Source organism: Pleurodeles waltl, chromosome 4_1 (assembly GCF_031143425.1).
Source record: "Pleurodeles waltl isolate 20211129_DDA chromosome 4_1, aPleWal1.hap1.20221129, whole genome shotgun sequence".
NCBI classification, from domain to species: domain Eukaryota; kingdom Metazoa; phylum Chordata; class Amphibia; order Caudata; family Salamandridae; genus Pleurodeles; species Pleurodeles waltl.
Window position 1 is genome coordinate 203,039,541 of NC_090442.1, and position 23,095 is coordinate 203,062,635.

At 41.9% G+C, this 23,095-nt stretch overlaps 1 protein-coding gene across 1 annotated transcript in view; it reads left to right on the plus strand.

The window, feature by feature from the left end:
* LOC138287575 (sodium- and chloride-dependent GABA transporter 2-like) overlaps positions 1-23,095 on the plus strand; it is a 684,685-nt gene that overhangs the window by 573,653 nt on the left and 87,937 nt on the right. Inside the window, exon 9 of the mRNA XM_069228134.1 lies at positions 5,726-5,850. Coding sequence (XP_069084235.1) covers positions 5,726-5,850 — 125 coding nt within the window. The remainder of the gene's footprint in view (positions 1-5,725; positions 5,851-23,095) is intronic.

Here is a 23,095-nt window from a genome sequence, read left to right on the forward strand (position 1 = left end):
TTGTACATCTAAACTCAAAATAGTTAAATAATGTAGACTTATACCTAGGTACAGGATTATAGTTACACATCAGTACATATACTCCTGTATAATAAACCTTTGTGACTCGGGCCCTAGCAATGAAAAAATACATAGCACAGCCTTTTAATTTAAACACAAATCAAATCCTAACAACAGACCTAGCCTAAACTGTAGCCATAACCCAAACCTTAAGTAGTTGTTGGAATATCACATTACCTGAATATTCCTTCCTAAATATCTTCTACAAATATACTGCCCTGTTGGAATTAATAATATAAAATCTACACCCGATTAAATTACATTCTTGTACAACAATATTTAGAACACATATTTATGTCAATCAGTGGTTTTGTATACAATATTTTGTCATACATTCAACCCTAGACCTGAAACCAATATCTCACCTGAGCCTAACCACTGCCCTGAAACTGTCACTGAAATTAACTCTAGCCCTGATGATAACTATAGCTCTAACCATTACTGAATACTTAACTTAATACTTATATAAGCGCAAATGATATTATGCCACTAGCTGTCTTTGTCCTGGCAATAGATGCCCACAATACTTTTGTAGAATGAAGATTTCCAGCCACATATTGCGTTGTATTATTCCACATCATTTCCATTTGTCACATAACTTAGTTACTCTTGTCGCATACATTGGTGCTCTAGTACAGCGAAATTCCACTGTTTCTGGTCTGTTACGTGCAGTTTGGTTTGAAACCACACTCTTATCAGCAATAGCCTCATAACAAAAACAATATAAATCAAGTACATCCCATATAGTGATACTGGAATACTCATCATTCCTTATGAAAATTGACAAAACAGTTATCAGGCTTTTGTTTCCCAAGCAGCACATTTTTTTAAAAAACTTGTTCTTCTAAACCCCTTGTAATGGCTTAATTACTTCCTGCATAAGAGGCACTGCCTCCAGAAACACCCGACCTCCCATGTCCTCATATCTTTCCAATGCTTTTCACAGTCAGATGGCACCAGTCTCTGCAACACCTTTATACCTTTACAGTTAGCTGACTTCAAAGGGGATTGGGACTGTTTGAGGCAAAAAGAGCTTTGAATGAAGTCCCAATAACACAAGAGTGTGATACAAATGCATGTTCTCCTGGGTTTCTAACATCCTTGCTTTAAACTGTGCTCCTTTTGCAGCACTAGTGCCTTTTTGAATGTGCCAACAAGCTATAGACCAACATACCAGCAACCAGATTATCAGAAACCTTCTCAGACATCATTCACAAAGACCAGCCAGAATTTATATGTGAACAGCAAACATTTGATACATCAGAAGAACCATAGAGCTCATAGACGTGGCAAATAAAAGAGTATCATGCAGGCCCTGTTGGTGCTGGAAACTGAGAAAGCGGTTGACAAGGTCAGCTAGAAATTCCTTCAAAAAAAAAAAAAAATGATATAATTTGGCCTTGGAGAAGTATGGGTGTATACGGTGATGGCTCAATACGTAGACCTGACAGCCAGAAATTTGGTGAACTGAATACTGTCGATCTGATGTACCTATTGGACGTGTGCTTGTGAGGACTTGATTTTGGAGGGACAGGAACAAGATTTTGCTATTTGCTGATGGGGGTGCCTTGTTAATTCTCAGCAGACCCTCTACCTTCCATCAAGTATTGAGCAGTTTTGGAAGGATATTGAGCTGCATCCTGCTACAAAGTTAACACACACAAATCAGAGTTACTCCTAATAAAAGTATTTGAGGAGACAGGGAGCAAGCTAAAATAAAACACGTTCCTTAAATTATCTTAAAGTAAATTTCCATAAGAGCATTACTGCAGTCTTTAAAGCCAATGTATCCCTTTTAATAGATGGAATTCAATTGCCTAGACTGTTCCTTTCATGGATAAGGAGGATTAACACAATCAAAATAGTAGTGATCTCCAAGCTGCAGAACATTTTTTTCCAGTGAATGCCGATAGTAATACACTGGAGCAGTCTAGAGAAGTTACAGAAAGACCTGATGGGTGAAACCAGTAAGAGTCTCCAAGAACGTATTGAGGCAACCAACTGAGAAGGGAGGATTAGGTATCATAAATGTCAAACCATTACAGGGCACTTTAGCTATGAGTAATGGGGGAATGGACACATAGATGTTCTAATAAACACTGACTAAACATGGATAGAGCAGTAGGAGAACACTATTGGATATCTTATGGATAAGAAAGTGTTGAGACCAAAAAGAGACCGAAAAGATTGTACTGCAGTCAGATGGATTTGACTCATTATTAAACAACTTTCCCATCACCATTTACACGTGTCCATCTATACAGTGGCGTAGCGTGGGTTGTCAGCACCCGGGGCAAGGCAAGTAATTTGCGCCCCCTAAGAGCTGCGAGTGCGAGCGCGCCCCCCCCCCAGCTGTTGCGCCCGGTGCGGCCGGCCCCCCCTGCCCCACGCTACGCCACTGCATCTATATGATGAGCATTTCAGTTTGGCTTAGAAAATGCATATACGACTTTGCAAGGGGGCAATTGCTACTAAACCTAAATGAAAACATAGAAATGTGATCATTCAAAAACTGCAATAAGACTTGTGAAGTGGGGGAGAATGAACTATGTATTTATTTACTTTTATAGCACTTCCCAGAGCAAGGTAGGGTGCCATAGTGCTTTACATCACGCATACCTTATACAGACATAATGAATGAATGTGTAAATCATAGGAAATATTAGAAAAGACAATGTGGTCTATGATTCATGTCATCCCTACTGGTAGGCATAATTTCATGCAATACAGCACAGTAACCAAAGTTGCTGCATATATTGTGTGAAAAGAAGAGAGCACAACAGTGCCATCTCTACTAAGACATGGCACTGTTGTTTTTTCCCCTAGCACCGGTTTACATAAGGCTGTCTTGCACCAACACACACACCCTTGCTCATGTATTGTACAAGGATGTGAATGTGATGTCAAACAAACATTTTGTACTGGAAGGGTATGCATCGGTTTTGAACTGGAAGGTTACCCTTCCAGTACAAAATTCCATGCTTTCACAAGGTTTAACACTTTACCACTTTGTATGTGTGCTGAACAGTAACACATGATTTGAGGAAGTGTAGTGTTCTGACCCAAATCCCTTTTTACCAGTGATGGAAGATAGGGATTAACATCAAAATCCAGGAGTGGTTCCATGGAAACATCAATGTACCCATGCTTCATCTACAGAATGTCCACTTGACACAAAGTAGTGCAGAGTAGACCATAGTGCTACCTAACGTTACTTTAGGGCACCGATACTCTAAGTATGGCCTGGGAGCTGCATGCAGCCGTCCTTACCTTTTCATGTAGCCCCTTGGTGAACAGCAGCACCAGGCTGCTGTTTACTGACTCAGCACAAACAATAGAAATGTTAAATAAACAAGCATTTACTTAAAGGTTACTTGGTGTGAAAGAAAGGATCTAGGGAGTTTTGCATGCTTAACCATAGAAACAACTTAATTTTAAAATACATTTTACCGCAAAAGGGTAAAAATCGGACAGTCTTCAAACTTCAAAAAGTGTATTTAATTAGCATACAGAACCTTGTCACTTTAGTACATCAGATTCTATGAGCGCCTTGAACAAAATGAATTTATAAGTGATAGTTTTCAAACATGAATTTAGAAACATTAATTCTCCCCCCCAAACACTGACAACAATAACAGTAATCTAAAGAGGCAAGTCAGTTGTAATGTGCACTCTCTGGGTGCGCTGCTTTCTTATTATACATGTGCAACATTATTGTTTGTAAAATCAAACACAGGGGAAGGTTTTGTAATGCACAATTGTAGTTCAAAGTCCTCTTCTAAGTGCGAGTGAATTAAAACCATTTTCTAGGATCACACAATTTGGTATAGTGGAGAAGCCTGGATTAATCTCAGGTTTCACGTTGTTCAGTTCAACCACTAGAGGTATATGCTTCGCTTAACCTACACCCACCGACTGCCACCCTGCTGGCATCAATGCGGCCCTCGGTCACATCACAGACCTAAGGTGTTGGCCCCTAGGAAAATGTTTGCAAGTACCCATGCTTTAGGGTCACTTTCCAACACAATTTACGATTTGCTCTGCATATAAATACCAAAGTAACACTTTGCTCCAGGTTTGTTTCACTTTTGTGATGCAAATCCGGTGCAAAGTGTTGATAAATCTGCTATGACAAACTCAGGATCTAAAGCATTATACTGCGGTTGGGGTTGTCTGTACTAATACAAATGCATTATTACCCAAATGAGTCCATTTTTAGCAAACTTTGAACGATGAACGATTGAATAGTAAGCTAAATGATTTTAAATCTGTTCCTTGCAGTTTGCATACAGCACTTTGATGCATGTTGGTAGCTCACAGTGCTATATTAGAAGGATGGTAACTTTTGAAGTGTAAGTAACAGAGTAATCTTTGTGATAAAAGCAGTAACCCACTGAACTGCCGCAAAAAAAAAAAAATCTGTGATATGTATGCTACATATTGTGCTTTGCAGCAGGAGCATTTACCTACTGTAGCATGTGTCAAAACTATCACTATACAGGTCATAGATCTTTCCATCAAGGGTATTAATCAGAAAAGGGTATTATCCCCAGAAAAATGCAGCACACAGGAACATCTGTACAGGATGGTGTTAGCTCCCCTCACCCTGCCATTCAACTGGTGCCACCTCGACCTATGCGCCCAATATGATGACACCGGTCACACCGCCCTAAAGTCAGCACTGCAGAAGTGTCAAAAAGCTTGAAGTTTCAGATTAAAGAGCCAAATCCACCCAAATGGAGGTACTTGGAAACAATGGGAAAAGAAGCAGGCAAGGAAATAGCAGAGAGGTGAAATGAACGGAGCCTGGAGAGATACAATGAAATCAGTAAATATATTGTTCACAGGGACTCCAGGAGGGAAATAATGGCATATTTGTATTTAACACCTGAGAAATTAAACCAGGTGTTTAGTTGGAGACAGTGAGGCAAAAAGGGAACATCTACCCATATCCGCTGGGCATGCCCATTACTGTCAACCTATAGGACGGAAATACTAGCTGCAATAAAGGAGATGCATAGGTTCCTAAATCCAGCAGGCCTAAATGTAAATTATGGGCATGAAACCAATAATATGGGAAAGAATCACAACTAGAGGGTGGTCAACTATTATAAATTGCTAAAATACAATTGCACAGCTGCAGAAGCAGCCAACAACCTCACATTCAACTTGCAGTATCTTCGAAGTTGGTATGCAACGGCAACGGAAAGCCTAAGTGGACACTTAATCAAAGAAAGAGGCGACTTTTGTCAACATGGCAACCTGTATTGTACTAAATGGAAAAAGCCTGTCTAGGAACAAGATGCCCCCACATTTACTTATTTAATGTATACGTCTGTCTGTATTTTTTTAATGAGATGACTACGGGGGATGGGAGGAAGGTAGATGAGTACTACTAGGAATTTAAAAAACCTAAAGGCTGTACGCAGTTGGTGCTATGCTGTGATATGTCCTTAAGTACGAAACCTTTAATAAAGTGTTTGAAAAATATTCCTGCATTAGCCTCGCTTCTCCCCTTAACGTCCTAAGATTAGTTTTAATGGCAAAAATACAGATGTCGTTTTCTTCAGCTTCATTTCTCTGTCTTCCTCGTTCAGTTGCTAAGCGTTGTACACAGTTTCACTTTCTAACTCATCTTTTTTCTAATATTTTTTCTCTTTCTCAGGGATTCAATTGCTCTTTGTTTCCTGAACAGTGGTACCAGTTTTGTAGCAGGTTTTGCCATATTTTCCATTTTAGGATTTATGGCACAAGAACAGGGTGTGCCCATTTCCGAAGTGGCGGATTCAGGTGAGTGAAGGGATTACAACAATAAAGTGAGCAGTGCTCTCTTGGTGGGAAAGAAGTGCTGAGTTTAGCACCTGCTTTTGTAAAATTATTCAGATTAACTTGAAAAGTAGCCACATCCTATTAAGGTTATTTATTTTTGCTCAGGGCGATTCAGTTTGTTTTCTATAAATATTAATAGGAATTATCAGCAGCTTTGCTTTTCGCCCAAACAGTGTCGCAGATCAGACCCAATTGTAGTTGAAAGTTTACATATGCTTCTGTCTAAATTACCATTTTGTCTTCATAGTTTGGTGCCAAACGTTTCTTGATTAATGTTTCAGAAGATTTAAAATATCATAATTTAGAAATAAGTATTTAGACTGTCTAGGCCAGATATGAAATGTAGCCGTAGACTTAGGCCATGTTTCAAAAACATGCTTGTAAGTATCATCAAAATAAAAAAAAAGCTTGCTGTCAACAAGCACGTGACGGATGGGTGACTCTCAGCTGGCAGTGTAATGAGACCAAAATGCGACAGGGATCACATATGTTTCTTTAAGATGCTTCATGGCCTAATAATTTGTTCTGTTGTGTCTGCAGGGAAGAGACAAGACTGATTTGTATATATCTTCTGGAATGGCTCTGGCACAAAATAACAAGCATTTTCAAAGCCCGTAGGCCTCAGCTTTAACTAGCCAGCTTTAACTAGCCATAACTGTCACCAGAAGGCGAGTGGGTGCATCAAGACAAATACGAAAGTATGGTCGGCAATCTTAGAATAGGTTTCTTATGAAGGCAAAACTGTTCCACAATGGTCGCCATAATTCCTAGGTGTGTGTACACAGTACGCATCATGTCCTACATGTCATTCTTAATTTACTGTACTAACACGGTGGGCAGCCATTTTAGGATTATAAATTAAAGGGTAAAAAAAAAAAAAAAAAGTGAAGCAAAGAAAATAAAAGTGTGCGGGTAGTGCAAAAGAGAAAGCAAGCAACCCAGCAACCAGGACCTCTTTTAAAGAGAAATAATAATAATGATAACAAAAATTAAACCACATCCTTCGAGATTGGAAATGGGAAAAGGCATGATGTGGGAAGCATTAAGGAAGGATTAACGAGTGGTGGGGGTTTCTGAAAAAAAGCAAGCAGGCGGTTGGTGTGGGGTATGAAAAGTAAAAGGGGCAGAGAGCAAGGAAAAACATTTGGAATGCAATGGGTCTCGCGTTTGCTCGAGTTAGAACTATTAGCGTTGTAAAATCCTAACTGGACTGTTAAATCCTTACTGGACATTTCTTGCCCCATAAATGGAAAATGAGAAGTAAAACAGTTGACATAAGCAAGTCAATTCAAAGCACCACGGCAGCGGTGAGCGCAAGAGTTGTTGGCTCCCTGTGTGAATGTCTAGAAAGGATCGCGGCTGGGATGAAAGACAAACCGAAACCGAAGGAGGGGCCATGACGTAGTGTGATGGCCAACAAAAATGTTCACTTAGTGAAATCGCCTGGGAGGGAACTCACCACACAAAGGAGGGACATTTCACAAAATGCACCAATAAAAATGAAGCATTTAAGACAAGCACAACAAAGAATGAATAGCAATAGTGGGAGTCGTTAAAAGCTAACAGAGAGATTACAACAGGCCAGAGTGCTTGCGTGCTCGACCCTAAAATTTTCCCCACTGACTAACATTGAAGCATGGTCGATTTTAGGCTGTAGATACAAATTTTCGGCTTTAAAAATCTGCAATCTCCAATCTGAATCGGTCTGTTGACGAGTGTGCTTATATTTTCATAAGTTAGCCAGGAATGCATGCAACATCCAGCATCTTATGTCCCTTGTGCGGGAAACACCCACTCGCCTACCTACACTGAACTCTTTCTGGGTTGCTTCACCCACTCGCCTACCTACACTGAACTCTTTCAGGGTTGCTTAGGACATTCTGAAATTAATCTTATAATACAGGCACAGCTACTTTGACTTGTGATAAAATGCCACTCAAAGTGTCACAGGTTAGGCAATTAAATGTCACACAAAAGCCCACTTCAACCATTGAAATGGCACACCAATACACACGCCAACCACTGACATCATACATAAGCACATAGGAAACTTGGCAGCTATGTAAATGACATTTAATAAATAAATCAATCAATCAGTACTTGCAAAGTGTGGCTTATCGCCCGTAGGCTCTCATTCTAGCTTTTTTAACGTTTACGTAGCAGGGGAAAAATGTAATGTCCTGGTGCACCAACAAGAGAATTATAGGGGAGTACCACATATGCAGCCCTGCCAAGTGCGACTCATCTTGTGTTAGAATAACGCATTATAGGTTATGTCACCTAACCCCCACTAGACTTGCATGCTGTCACACAAATGTGTGGCACTCGACAGGGCTACAATCAGTTGAGCAAACAAGCATTTGCAATGCAATGGGTCGCACGTTTGCTCGAGTTAGAGCTATTAGCATTGTAAACTCCTAACCAGACTTTTCTTGCCACATTAATTGTAAATGAAGCCATATAAATTGAAAAGTAAAAGTTTCACATAAGTGAGCTGATGGCTGCCATCAGCGCAATACAGACACACAAAGGAAAATAAAAGTTCCCTTGCAGTGAAACCTATTGGCAAGAGTGCAATTATCCAGGTACCCGGCAAAAGTGCAATTATCTGTGTAACCGGCAAAAGTGCAATTACGTATGTAACAGGATCGATGTCATGCAAAGCGCTGGACTACTGCTCAGTGGGATCGCGCTGCAAAATAAAGAGAAAAAGTAGTCCAGAAACCGGAAGGAAAACATAGAACCTCGTATGTTTTTAGTAGTTGGTTGGTGCACTGGGGGAGGCATGACGTATGAATGCTTTTCACTAATGAAAGCAAGCGGATTTTAAAAGGCGAGCCTGTAAACCATTGAAAGTTTCCGACGTGACATGGGCGTGGTTAGAAGCTCAAAGAGAGTTTACAAAAGGGGACGGAGCGCTTTGTGCTCGCCCCTAAACATGAACACGAATGCAGTGCGCGAAACCAAATGCAGAAAAGAATTCCTCAGGCCCAGTCAGAACGCTGTCAGTATGACATTCTCTTGGGTGGGAGAAATACAAAAATAGGGAAGAAAGCCTTGAAATCAAGAGCAGACAACTGAGATAGACAGAAAAGTCACCCAGTTGTGAGGCATGAGCTAATCCAAAACCCATTTTAGGTATAGTTATGTGCTGCAAACAGTAGGTCTCGCCAAAAGAAATCTAGCGTTGTATATGGATGAGATTTAAAACCAATTAGGAAGAATACGTCAAAGTCATTACCACACACCTGAAAAGCTGACAGGGCCGTTTCCGCTCAGAAAAAACACAAGCTTTGGAAGTGCTAATTATTTTGATTTTTGTAGAATTAAACATTGTTTGATACTTTATGAATGCCCACAGCATCATGGCTATCATCAGAGCAAGCTTTTGTCCCACTTAGAGCGTGCATTGCACTTCACCAGCAATGCATAGTTCCCTCTTTCATTACAGAAAAGTTACACACTGCCTTCAGTAGTGCATGCTTCAGTCATAGAATAAGTAACACCGATGTCAGAATTCCAGTTGCCTAAAGCAGTGGTTACCAACCTTTTGACTTCTGTGGACCCCCACTTTATCATAATGGAAACCCAGGGATCCCAACTTTATCATTGTTGGAATCTGGGACTGTACCCTCCCCCACTTACATTGTTGATGATTTCAAACTCAAAACATTACACAAAAGATACAGAAACAAGCGTTCACCAAACACATGCACAAATGAAAACACATTAAATTTGATTTGCAAAATATAAATAAAAAAAATAAAAATGTAATTTTAATAGGAAGGTTGGAGCTTTTCTAAATTCAACTGAAGCCACACACCGTCCATACTATATTCTATGTGATACACCTGCACTGCTCCCGCATATCAATCTGAGGCTAATAATTAATTTTGGGCTCTGATTTCAAATTCCTTGACCCTTACAGTGCATTTTAAATTTTTCACTTGTACAGTTAACCACTTTATGTATATACACTTCATTAAACAGTTAATATTATATATTTTTCTAAGCAGTCGTGCACCCCCTGAGGAGGCTTTGCAGTCCCCCGGGGATCCTCAGACCACAGGTTGGGAACCACTGGCCTAAATGGAGCTATACTGATTCAGTAGATCTCAGGCACATCAATTTAACACACCACTCAAAATATACTGAGCCACCCTTAGTCCTTTAGGGTTCAATCATTTACAGAGACTAAAAAAGTAAACCAGGATCCACAGTTTTTGGAAATGAAATCATGTAGTCGCTGGTGCAAGTATCCTGGTCCACTTCCAGTGAGCCAGACACAGGAGCAGGGATAGAAATATTGATATCCCTGAGTCTCTAGCAACAGAAGGGAAGCCAACAAGCCCTTGGAGATAACTTGGGGTGCAAGGCAGAATCCAGTGAGGTCAGACAGCATCAGGCAGCAGGGCAGCACATCAGAAAAGCAGTTCTTCCAGGTTAGCAGTTCAGCAGAGTGACAGTCCTTGATGCAGCACAGCATTTCCTCCAACGGAGTCCAGTTGTAGATCCTGAGGGGCGGGGGGTCAGAGATCCAGTACTTTTACCCAAATATGTGTTGGAGTGGGGGTGACTTCAAAGCCCTGACTTCATCCTTGACTTCAGACTGTCAACAGGGGGTAATCTGCTGTTTGTGTGGGGAGAGGCACTGCATATTCAGGTGTGAGTGCCCTCCCCTCCCACCCTTCCTGTGCAGGAAGAGCAATCCAAATGTAGATGAATGCAGATGAGTACACACACACCTACCTTTCCTGTGTTTGTGCCAGTCTAGAAGGAATGCACAAAGTGTATCTGTCACCCAGCCCACACGTGTATTGGAGACAGGCTGTAGGCACACAGAGCTGTAAGAGCAGAGAAATATCCACTTTCTAAAAGTGGCATTTCTCAAACAGTAATGTCAGTGTTAATGTTTAGTGAATCTATAAAGCACATAATACCCGGGGGTGTCTAAGAGCTGAGCTGCTAACCAGAACAAGACTTAGCACCATTAGTCTCTGAAAAACCTTGTCTTTAAGGCCTTCCAAAAAGTCATAAGATTGGGTAATTCCTCTCCAGCTACTAGTAAGAGGCTTTCCTGTCTCCAACCCAGCCTACTAAATTAGAAGCTTTTGCTTGGCCAAATTAATATACCAATACCAAAATTGAAAAAATGTGTATTTAAGATGAAAGTGAGTGTATTTTTAGAACTCATAAGCTGGTGTGAGAAAAATGGTTGGATTCCCAAAATATATTTAAAATTTAGTAATTCACTTCGTTCCAGGGCCATTCAAGTTAAAGCTTTTATGTATTACCTATGAAAAGGCATTTCAAACTGGCAAAGGCATTTTTACAATACTGCTGACAACCCTGCCGGATGCTCTGAGTAATCATTGCTAGCAATCTTGAAAGGTGTGGCTACTAATGTAGTCTTGCCTAGTATAGTCACTATTGCAACACTAATGTTAGCATTAGCTCTGAATGATTTTCATTGATCATAAGTATCTCTTATTATCATCTTATTAGATCTCAGTGCCGCTTTCGACACTGTAGATCACAACATTCTTCTTCGAAGACTCTCTGCTATAGGAATAAAAGGCACTGCACTGTGTTGGTTCTCCTCATTTTTAAAAGATAGAACTTTTCAAGTCTTGGATTGTTCATTCTACTCCAAAATGTTCTCTCTTACCTGTGGCGTTCCACAGGGCTCCTCATTGAGTCCTACAGTTTTCAATATTTATCTTTCTCCTATGGCCAAAATTGTGGAACCTCATTGCCTTTCTTTGATTTCACACGCTGATGACACTCAGTTAGTAGTGTCGCTTTCAAATTCTATGTTTGGAGGACGTAGCTAAATGGATGACTGAGTCTAAACTCAAACTTAAAAATGATAAGTCGGAAGTAATGATCATTGGCAATCACACCCTTTTCAATTCTCTGACACCTCTTTTAGATGGTTTCAAATATCTTCCGTCTCCTAAGGATAATATAAAGAGCTTAGGCTTCTGGTTAGACCCTCGCCTCACGACGGATTACCAACCTAAGAAGCTCGCTGCATCCTGGTTTTATTTATTAAGAACCTTGAGGATAAATATCAATCTATTACCTTTTTTGGCCAGAAGAGTCCTCATTCAAGCTTTAATATTGTCTTGGTTAGACTATGGTAACTCCCTTTTTCTTAGTTCTCCTTGCTATGTAATTAGGAAACTGCAGGTTGTGCAAAACGCTGCTGCACAACTACTTAAAAATACTCCTAGACACACATCGGCCAAACATGCATTAATTTCCCTTCATTGACTTCCTATAAAGCAACAGGTTAGTTTTAAGGCCATATGCATGGCACATAAAGCCTTGCATAATAAGGGGCCCAGATTCCTTAGGCAATGTATGTCATCCTATGTTCCGACCAGGCCCTTCAGATCTTCTGCTGCTTTACTGGTTCACACTCCCCGCTCTAAGAAAACTAGATGGGGAGGCAATTATTTTTCAGTCAAAGCCGCACACCTCTGGAATACTCTCCCTTTGGAACATAGCCAAGAACATTCAGAATTAACTTTTCTTAAGAAATTTAAGACATTCCTATTTTCCTTTAGACAATTCCTTGGCACTAGATATGAGATTTACATACCTTTTAGTGCTGGGAAGCCTCTGGGTAGCCATGCGCTCTATAAATCCTTTAATCTAATCTAATCTAATCTTATTACAGAAAAGGTTGGAGAACCCTGCTTTAAATGCAAAATATTGCTTTTTGAAAGGTTAGTCTAAAACATTTTTTGTTTATGAATCAGTCAGATCAATTTCATCAAGCTCAAGCCCCACTCTTTACTATGTAGTTATCAAATAGAAGTCAGCTTTGCTTACTGTTATTAAGGAACATTTTAAGTAGTCTGCATTTGGAATGAATGTGCCAAAATGTATTTTTTGAAAAAGTTGTGATCATAGAAAACTTGGGTAGGGGGTTCCCCTGTTGATTGCTTGGAAGGAGAGGTTCCTCAGGCACACACTTAAAGTGAATAATTGAAAAGGTCTTGAGAATTCTAGAATAGGACGATATGGGTAGAAGTTGTGATTCTGTAGAAGTTAGAAGTTGTGATTCTATTAGAATGAGATTATGATAGACAGTTTAACTTGGAGCAAGTGCCCTTCATTTGTTTCTAAACCAGGAGTTCTGCTTTGCTTTCCATCCTCCCACACATAAAGCATTTTTGAAAATTCACATCTCACATGCTAAGCACATCCCTCTTCTGGCTTTGAAGTGATGGCTGCTGGTTAATGCATTAATTGGCCTAGAAAAAGATAGCTGCAACACTTTATGTTATGGGATTTAGGGGCATACTTACAAGCCCCTAGCTCCACCGGAGCGTCACTTTTCGTGATGCTCCGGTGGCGCTGTGCACTGCGCCGTATTTACAAGGTGGTGTAAGCCAGTTTATGTGGTTAAACGCCACCTTGTAGATATGGACCCTTCACACGCAGCACTTTGCGTGGAAGGGGCATGCAGTGGGTGTTTCTGTGGGCATACAGCAACACCCTTTGCATTTTGACGCTGCCCCAGGTTTACAAGAACTCGTAAATCTGTGGCTGCGCCATAATTCTGCAGCACACACAAAAAGAGCAAATTGTCATTGAAGATTGTTTTTGTGCAGGAAGTAGTCCCTTCTTGCAATAAAACAATCTCCCCCACAATGCAGCCATCCTTGCATCATGGCACAAGGGTGTCTGCGTTGGCGCTCGGCAGCTAATTTAACGCTGGTGCAGGGGGAAACTCAGGGATGTGCTTTATTTTTTAAAATACGGTGCATCCCTGCATTTCAGAACTGACACAGCGCGGCCCTGTCAATTTTGGTGCTGCGCTGTGCCAGTTCTTTGTAACTATGCCCCTTAATATTTTTTATGTTCTCGGAGCACTACTAGATTTCCTGCTCTGGAATGAGAGTTTCATTTCAGTAGAACACTAACCCAGATCAGACCTCATGTGCCATGAATCCTGAGCCCCAGGAGGACTGAGCCTTAGTTATCTTGAATACTCCAGGAATTCTTTAAAATTACCACACTGCTATATTGAAAAAAAGGAGGGATGCTGTGCAGACAGCAAGTTATTCCTCCAAGTTGGTATAGCACAATAGTGGGTTGAAGCTAGGATTGCCAACTTTCTTAGAAAAAAATATTGTGCATTTGTTCCCTATTCTGGAACCAACAGGAGCTAGTAGGTGAAAAATAATTTGTGTAAAATTTTTCATTTTCAAGAATTCTTTTTTAACATGGCAATTATCAGTCTGTTTCCTCGTATAATACATCTTAAACTATTTAGACTGCTCTCAGATACCTTTAAATTGATTTCTTAATATGTTTCTTGTTTTAAGCTTGTGCATCAGAAGATACAAAATCCTGGCTTTTACTGCTTTTTCAATATGTTTACCGGCCTGGTCTCAAAAATATACGCCAGGCCGGCAAACATTAAGTCAGACTGCAGCCCTAGTAAGGCAGGCACTTATTCATAGTTTTAATTTAGGCTCACCTTTATTATAGAAAGAAGAATGCCAAACTGGTAACTTCTTAGTTAAAATACTTATGGGAGGACTAATGAATACCTGAAGGTCCTTGCACCTGAAAGCAGATTTCTGATAATCCTCAGCGGCGCACAAACTGTACGCTAGATTGGATCATTTTCTTGTAGCCTCCTATCTAATGGAGAGAGCACAGGAAGCAGAGATTGGTGTGAGAGGAACTTCGGACCATGCTTTGATCCACCTGGCCTTCCTAGCTCCCAGGTATCAGGCATCTTCCAGGAGGTGGAGGTTAAGGGGTGGTGTCCTACTTAGTTAAAGCAATAGTTCCCAGGCACTGAAAACACAGCCATTGTTCCTTCAGGTCAAGTACACAATTTAGGGTGCGCTTAGGGCATCTATTTGTCAAGGAAAATAAAGAGAGAAGGGAAAAGCACAGCAATTCCGAAGATCAGTTTTAAGAACTAGAGGAGGTCCACAAAGGCAAAGTCAATAGAGGGCAAACTAGCGTGGGCTGGAGCCCAAATTATAGCCTTAAATGTTGTTAGCGCAGAATATTTGTTGCTGAAGCCGTAGCAAACTTACTACAAAAGCGGGAGAAAAGCAGGAAGGCCTCTTGCTTGTTTGTATGTTTAGAGCAAAAGTGGCAAGAAACACAGTGATAGCTATTAATACATGGACTGTAGTAGTGACTAATAACGATACACTATTCAAGCAAGCATTTAATGATTTCTACAGAGAGCTGTACTCGGCAAAACAGAGAGATATAGGGTGATTACAAGGTACATAAAGAACATGGTATTAACCAGGCTCATAGACACACAAGAGGATTCTCTTGAAAAACCAATCACTATACTGTAGAGGAAATGACAGCTAACATCTCAAACTCCAACCATGCAAACCTGAAGGCCTGACAGGTTGATAGGGATACTCTATAAAACATGTTGTCTTGCCCTTGCACCAATCCTCAGCTACCTATATTGTTCATTTGTGAAAGTTGGGATTGATTACTGAGTCAAAGAGGGAGAAGTCAACTGTGGTCTTACCCAATCATTGGCAAAACTTTACCCTGTGTTCTTCCTACTGGCTAATTTCGCTTTTAAAGTAGCAGTTAAGCTCTGCACAAGGATTTTGGTTTAGAGATTACAACCTCATATGCAAAACATGATAGATATATGCCAAGCGGGTTTATATTAGGTACAATCTGCGCAGACAACACTGAAATAGACAATATCAAGAGAATGCATGTATGTGACATTTCTATAGCGCAAACCTAGCCAAAAGGCAGGAGAGGCTGTACAGGGTTAAAAAGAAGCATAACATCCATATTTCATAGGAGTATTTTGATACGGTGTTCTTTAAAGAGGTGAGGCTTCATCTCTTTCCTAAATCGAAGCAGCATTGGGGCAGGCCTGATGGATACAGAGATGTTGTTCTAGATCTTGGGTGCATAGATGGAACAGGCCTGCTGCCTAGTTTTTTATTTTTAACACTTCTTAGTCTTCTGTCTTATGGTGTCCTGGCTGCAAGTGTGCCGAGCACCACCAAAGATAGTGAACTTATGTGCAAGAGAAGCCGGGGTGCTGGTCCCGATGGCTTTATAAATGATGAAGCTAACTTTGAAGTTGGTGCAGGCTGGCAAGGGAAGCCAATGGAATTTCACCAGGATAGAGGTAATGTGTTATGTTTCCTCAGACCATGGATGAGACATGCTGCAATGTGTAGGATGCCCATAACAGGTGTCAGTGTGAAGTCTGGGACATCATGGAGCACAGCATTCCCACTAGCCAATTGCAAGAGTACAAGGGCCTGAATGGTAGTTCTGAATTTGCTGTGGGGAAGAAATTGTTTCACTTCCTTTAGAACGGAGAGCTGGTACCAGTGTTTTTTTTTTGTCAATGCATTCCTTGTGGGTGAGCTTGGTGTCAAGGGTGAATCCAAGTGACTTGACATTCGGGGAAAGTTACATTTTGAAGCTGTGTAGGTTCCTGTCATTGAGCCTAGTTTTACCATGTCTTGTTTTTTGTTCTTGGCAAATAACAGTAATTCTGCCTTGTATGGGTTGAGTTTCAGGTAGGCACTGGACATCAAAGTCTGAATGATGTGCAGTCTTTGGATGGCTGAAACCAAGGGTACTATCAGATAGAGTTTTGTATCATTGGCATATTTATGAATCACAATGCTGTTAACTTTGAGTAGATCGTCACTCAGCTCCATGTAGAGGCTGAAGATGACAGGACAGAGCATGGAACCCTGGTGGACTCCACAGGTGATAGGGACTTTCAGGGACCTGGAAGTGTCCATGTGAACAAACTGGTGTCAGTTGGATACATAGAACAAGAACCAGTGAAGGACATTGCCAGTGAAACCTATTAGAAACTATAGGATGTGTATGAGAGTGGGTTGGTTGAATGTGTCAAAGGCAGGTTAGAGCTTCAGCAATATCCGGAGGCATTGGCCACCTTCATATGTGGGCACAAGGGCATCATCTACAATGTACAATGGCAGCAGTATGATCTGAAGCCAGATTAGTAGTCATGCAGGAGATGGTAATCATTAATGTCATCTTGGAGTCGAACATAGACTGATTTTTCAGTGAATGGCAGGGAGGTGAGTGATGGGTCTGTAGTTGGTCAAGTTATTAGTATCTAATGTAGGTTTCTTGTGCATCTGGCCTATCTGAGAGTTTCAGGGAAGATGCCTTCAGTGAGAAGGTCATTAACAATGGCCAGAAAAAAAAAAAAAAAAAAAACAATGTCCAGAAGAGATGAGAGAACATTCCCAGCGAGATCTTGATGAGGATAAGACATCATCTTCATAAGAAGTGACTGTAAAGGAGTGGAGTATGTTTTTGAGAAATCTGAGAGAGAAGACTTTGGAGGCTGATCATTGCGGAATTCTGTGAAAAAAGGTAGGTGTAAGTAATGGTCCCAATGGCGTTGTTGATGTGCTGCTTAATTTGCACTGAAGAGGTTGATGGCATTGCACTATTCCGTGGAGAGATGAATAGGTGGGTCTGGAAGGGGAGAGTGTTAAGGCACTGCACGATTGTCTTTTAGTGTTCTGCTTGTGTTGGTGGCTTCATTGATGTTGATGGTCTAGTACTTTGCTTTGGCTGATGTCATGAGCTAGCTGCATGTTGCATGGAGGCACTTCAGTATCATGAGGTCACCGGGAGTTCTGTATTTTTTTCCATTTCCTGTCTGTGTATGGATTGTTATTGTCACTAAACTAGGATTCTGAAGGCTTTCGATTGCATTTGTATGTTTTAATCTGAGTGTGAATGTTCACATCGTTTTTAAAAAAAAGTATTGAATCAGTTTGGAAGGGTGTTGCATTAGTAGGGTTTGAGATGTGTTCAAGGATTAGATTGTCTATGGAGAAGAAATTGAAAGGTCTGAAGGTTTTGTCTTTTCTGTTTGTGTTGACTTTGGTAGGACACTGAGCATGGAGGTAGGGATGGTGAAGTGATGGGTCCAGTCCTTGTGCATGGGTGGTTTGAATTGGATTGTTGCAGATGATGAGAAGACAATGTCCGATACATGACCTTATGAGTGTAAAGATGGTGTGACATGCTGTACCACCCTGAATGTGTGATGAAGTTGAAGCCAGTGGGCCTGATTTAGATCTTGGAGGTAATGGTCTCACTGTTGACCTTTCAACTGAAAACCCATCCGCTGCTGTGACGGTCATTAATTGCAAAATGAATGGTGGCACCTCAATGATGGTACACTCACACTGGACAATGGTGTCCATGTGTGTGAATTGCAAGGGGACCTATACGTGTAGGTTTGTGCTATCTGTTGTATATGTGAATCTGTACGTGTATTTGTGTGTGTGAATTAACTGTTTGAGGTGGAGGAAGCTGGAATGGGTGGTGTGGATGTCTGTATGTGTGTCACTTGCATGTGGGACCGATGCTGTTGTGCATGTTGTGTTACCATGTGACACATTCAAGTGAGTGTTGTTGTTGTGTGGCGGACGTTGTTGTGGTGTGTGTAGTTGTGCTTGTGTGTTTGTGTAGCTGAGTGTGCAGTTGTTTTGATTGTTGTGGTTGTGTTGTGTCTGGGTGCACTGTCAATGGTGTGTGTATGTTGTGGCATGGATGTATGTCAATGTGTGTTTTCAACATATATGGGATGTGTTGTGTTGGAATGGCATTGGGTTATTATTATGTGATCGTGGTGTGCTGTGTAGTGTGCAGTTCAGGGGTACACATATGGCTAAGCAACAGTATGTGTGTGTCCCTTACCTCTTTTCCATAGCCTCTACCATTGTACAAACTCCATTGGGTCCCGCTGCCATCTCCCTCAGTCAGCAATCCGTCGCCAGTCAATCCGCTTGCAGAGCTGTAACATCTAAATATGGTAGGCGGAACAACGTTGACTTGACGATCTTTTTGGGTCCCCCGTCAATGCAGCTTGATGGTAACAACTCAAAGATCTAAATTAAGCCTACTGTCTCTTGTGTGTTTTTAATCTTGTTTTGTCAGGGAGGGTGGTGTGGGCAAGTCAGATAGAAAAGGTTATGAAAAGATCTGAGAATTCATCAATAAAGGTCTTCAGGTCATGTTCTTCCTGGGAGGCCTGTAAGTGATATGGAAGGTGGTGACCTGCAGAGAGTGAGAAATGGGAATTCAGCATCTTCATGGAGCTGAGTGTCACTTACTTGCGTAGGTTGAGGACTATGAGGACTTATGGCTAACATTGAGACATCTTCCCTTGTTACGTGTGTGGTCTACACAATGGATGCTGTAGCCTGTGGGAAGAAGGAAGTCTACTGAGACCAAATAAGACAGCTCTACTCCTTACTATCAACAAAAAAAAAGCATTGAATATGGTACACTGGCCTTTTCTCATAGAAGACTTGCATGCGTTTGGCTTCAGGCTGAGGTTTATCTAATGGATCGTTAGTAGCTACAGGGATCCAGTCATCAGGGATAACATGAATGGAGACTTTAAAAATGTATTTTGTATTAAAAGAGGGATAATACAGGGATGCCCCCTATCAGCCCTTTAAATGGAACCTCCAGCATACAAGGCGAGATCCAGCAAAGAGGTGAAGTGGTTAAGAATGGGGCACTATATGCACATAATATGCATGTATGTTGCCGATATTCTGGTGGCTCTAACTGGCTCAGTCCTGTTGCTGCCACCCCTCCTGGAGGACTTTGACATGTTCTGCAAAGCCTCCAACTTTAAAATAGTTTTAAACAAATCACATATTGACAACATTTCCACTCCTGCAAATCAGAGGGATATTTTGTGGAGGAAGTTTCTCTGGAAATGGGCAGAAAAGAACATCTGCTACTTAGGGGTTGAAATTGTCCCTTCCCCGGACAGGACCCTGCAAAAAAACTGTAACATATGTGTGCACACCCTACAGAGAGATCTTCCTGTCTGTCACATTGATCGATGGTTCTGGTTGGGCAGAATCACTGCTGTCAAAATGATGGCATGATCCCAGTTACTCAGCTTTGCTCAGACCCGGTAAACCCCATAGGGCACACTATAGAAAATCCAACAATTATTTTATAGATTTGTGTGGGGGAGGAAAAAACTCAGGCTAGCAAAGACGTTCATGTTCTGAATAATGAAGGAGGGAGAACTGAGCATGTTGGACATACTGAATTATCACTTTGAAGCTCAACTTCAATAAATGGTTGTATGGAGTAGAGTTGAAAGTGAAAAACATTGATGTTTCACAGATCAGCTAATTGCTGGAGATCACATTTGGAAAGCACTATGACTGCTTATAACAAAGGTCTACTTTTCTCCAGTAGCATCTGCCACAATGATTTCCTGGCATATGGTGGAGGAAATGGTCCGGCCCCAAACTTAAACGAAATTGGTACAAAGTATTAGAAGACATAAACTAATGTTTAACATCAAAATCATTAGAACCCCTGTTCGAAATGGGGTCTCTAGTTGGCAGTCAGCTTGCACCCTGTCCATTTAGGGACCATCACTCTAGTTGTGGTAATGGAGTCACACTCCTAGGATAACCCCTGCTCACCTCCTTGGTTGCTTGGCACGAGCAGTCAGCCTTATCCCAGAGGAAATGTGTAAAGTGCCTGTACCCACATACACAGTAGCACAGTGAAAACGCAACACACACAAGCAAAGATATTAATTTTTAAAGATTAAATCCCAATAAAGTGCTTAGAAACACAACAGTTCCAACGGGTGCTTATCACTGCGTTGTGACACTCTATTTCCCATCAGTCCGACGCCACTCATGAGTCGCACGGATCCCTCGCACCGTACCTTAGAAACGAGGCAGAGTCAAAGATGTGGCACAGAGTCGGGAAGGTGAGGGGTCACTGTAGTCGGTGCAGCGTCGGTTACATGCTGCTACGCAGGAGATGAGGCTTAGGTTCCTTATGGAGGTGAGGCATCGGTTCCTTGAGAAGGTGAGGTGGCATCGGCGGCGAGGCAGTAGTTCCTGACGATCCAGTGAGGTCCATGAGTCCAGCAGGTCAAGATGTGATGTGGCAACTTCACAGGGTCGTGTCACGCCACAGAGCCGCAGGTGCCGGGGTGGAGTTGGGTGTCACGAACGTCAATGACTTGGCACTCGGGAATCACAATGTTCCTGGACTTCAGAGGCACTCCGGTGGCATTGGGCCAGTGGCACTGGGTCAGCTGCGTTGGTCGCTGCACTTCGGCTGGGATCACGGCTTCGAGTACAGGCAGCTGCGCAGAGTCAGGCAGTGGCACCAGTTCTGAGACGGCCGGTGCTGATGTGCCTGGTTTTTCTTGTTTTTATGCCAGATTTCACTCCCAAGGGCCCAGGAACTGGAGTGGGAACCACCTCACGTGTCAGGGTGCTCAGCACAAGAGCCCAGAGGATGGTAGGTGAAGTCTTCGCTGTCCCTGAGACTTCTTAACAGGAGGCAAGCTCAGCCCAAGCCTTAGGAGAAACTTCACAAGTAGGATGCATAGCAAAGTCTCCAAAGCAGAAGAAGCAACTGCAGGCTAACCCAGCAAAGCACACACAGCAAAGGAGCAGTACTCCTTCTCACAGCTCTTCAGCTCTTCTCCTTGGCAGAGTCTCCTCTTGATCCAGAAGTGTTCTAAAAGTCTGAGGTTTTGGGTCCAATGCTTATACTCATTTCAGCTTTTGAAGGAGGCAAACTTGAAAAGAAAGTCGTTATAGTGCACAAAACCCTGCCTTTCCTGCCCTGGTCCCAGACACACCCTTGGGAGTTGGAGACTGCATTGTGTAAGGACGGAACAGCCCTATTCAGGTGCAACTGTCAGCTCCTCTCACCATTCTAGCCCAGGAAGACCCATCAGGATATGCAGGGCTAACCTCAGCTTCCTTTATGTGACTGCCTAGAGTCAATTCATAAATAGTCCAACTGTCATCCTGGCCCAGACAGGCAGAGGAACAGAACGGTTGAGCAAGAAAATGCCCGCTTTTTAAAAGTGGCAAATTCAAAATACACAATTTAAAAAATACCTTCATGTGCTAAAGTTCAAGTGCTTATTATCCAAACAATTTTGGTGATTGGTTTATCCATGACTGGCGTATTTGATTTATTGTTAAGTCCCTAGTAAAGTGCACCAAGTGCCCCAGAGGTGCCATGGGCCTGTAAATCAAATGCTACTAGTGGGCCTGCAGCACTGATTGTGCCACCCACTGAGTAGCCCTGTGAACATGTCTCAGACCTGCCACTGCAGTGTCTGTGTGGGCAGTTTGGAACTGCCAGTTCGACCTGGCAAGTGCACCCACTTGCCAGGCCCAAACCTTCCATTTTACTACATGAAAGTCACCCCTAAGGTAGGCCCAGGGCAGCCCCATGGGAAGGGTGCAGAGTATCTAGAAGGTAGGACATGTACTGGTGTGTTTTACATGTCCTGATAGTGGAATACTGCTAAATTTGTTTTTCACTATTGCAAGGACTATCTCTCTCATAGAGTAACATGGGGAATGCCTTGAAATATCTTTTAAGTGTAATTTCCCATTGAGAGCCGATAGAGATGTGGAGTTTGGGGACTTTGAACTCACAATTTAAAAATACACCTTTTGGTGAAGTTGGTTTTTAAATTGTAAGTTTGAAAATGCAACTTTTAGAAAGTGGCCATTTTCTTGCTTAATCATTCTGTGCCTCTGCCTGTCTGTCGAATACATGTCTGGGTCAGAATGACAGTTGCGCTTTTTGTGAATTCACTCTAGACAGTCACATAAAGGAAGCTGATGTGTGCCCTCATATCCTGATGGGTCTTCCTGAGCTAGAGTGGTGGGAGCAGCTGACACTTTCACCTGAATAGAGCTATGTCTGTCCTTACACAATGCAGTCTCCAACCCCCTGGAGTGTGTCTGGGGCCAAAGCAGGAAAGGCAAGGTTTAATTAGGTGTGGTGTCTTTTTGTGTCGTATGTTCACTGTTTTACTGTTTGAAGTGTTACACAAATACTTTACACATTTACTCTTAAGTTAAGCATGACTGCTATGTGCCAAGCTAACAGAGGGTGAGCACAATTTAACTTTTAGCTTGTATCTGACCTGTCCTGACTAGGATTGTGCTTCCCGCTTGGACAGGGTGCATGCCTCTGCCAACCAGAAACACAACTTCTAACAAACGCAATTTTATCCTCTTCTGCAATGTAGTGTGTCTGGCAGGCTTTCGAAGGCACATGACACTGGCAGATATGTGGGTCATATCCTGCTGAAGAGGTGAGCTGATGCTCCAAATTCTAGGAGCTCTGTGTTATG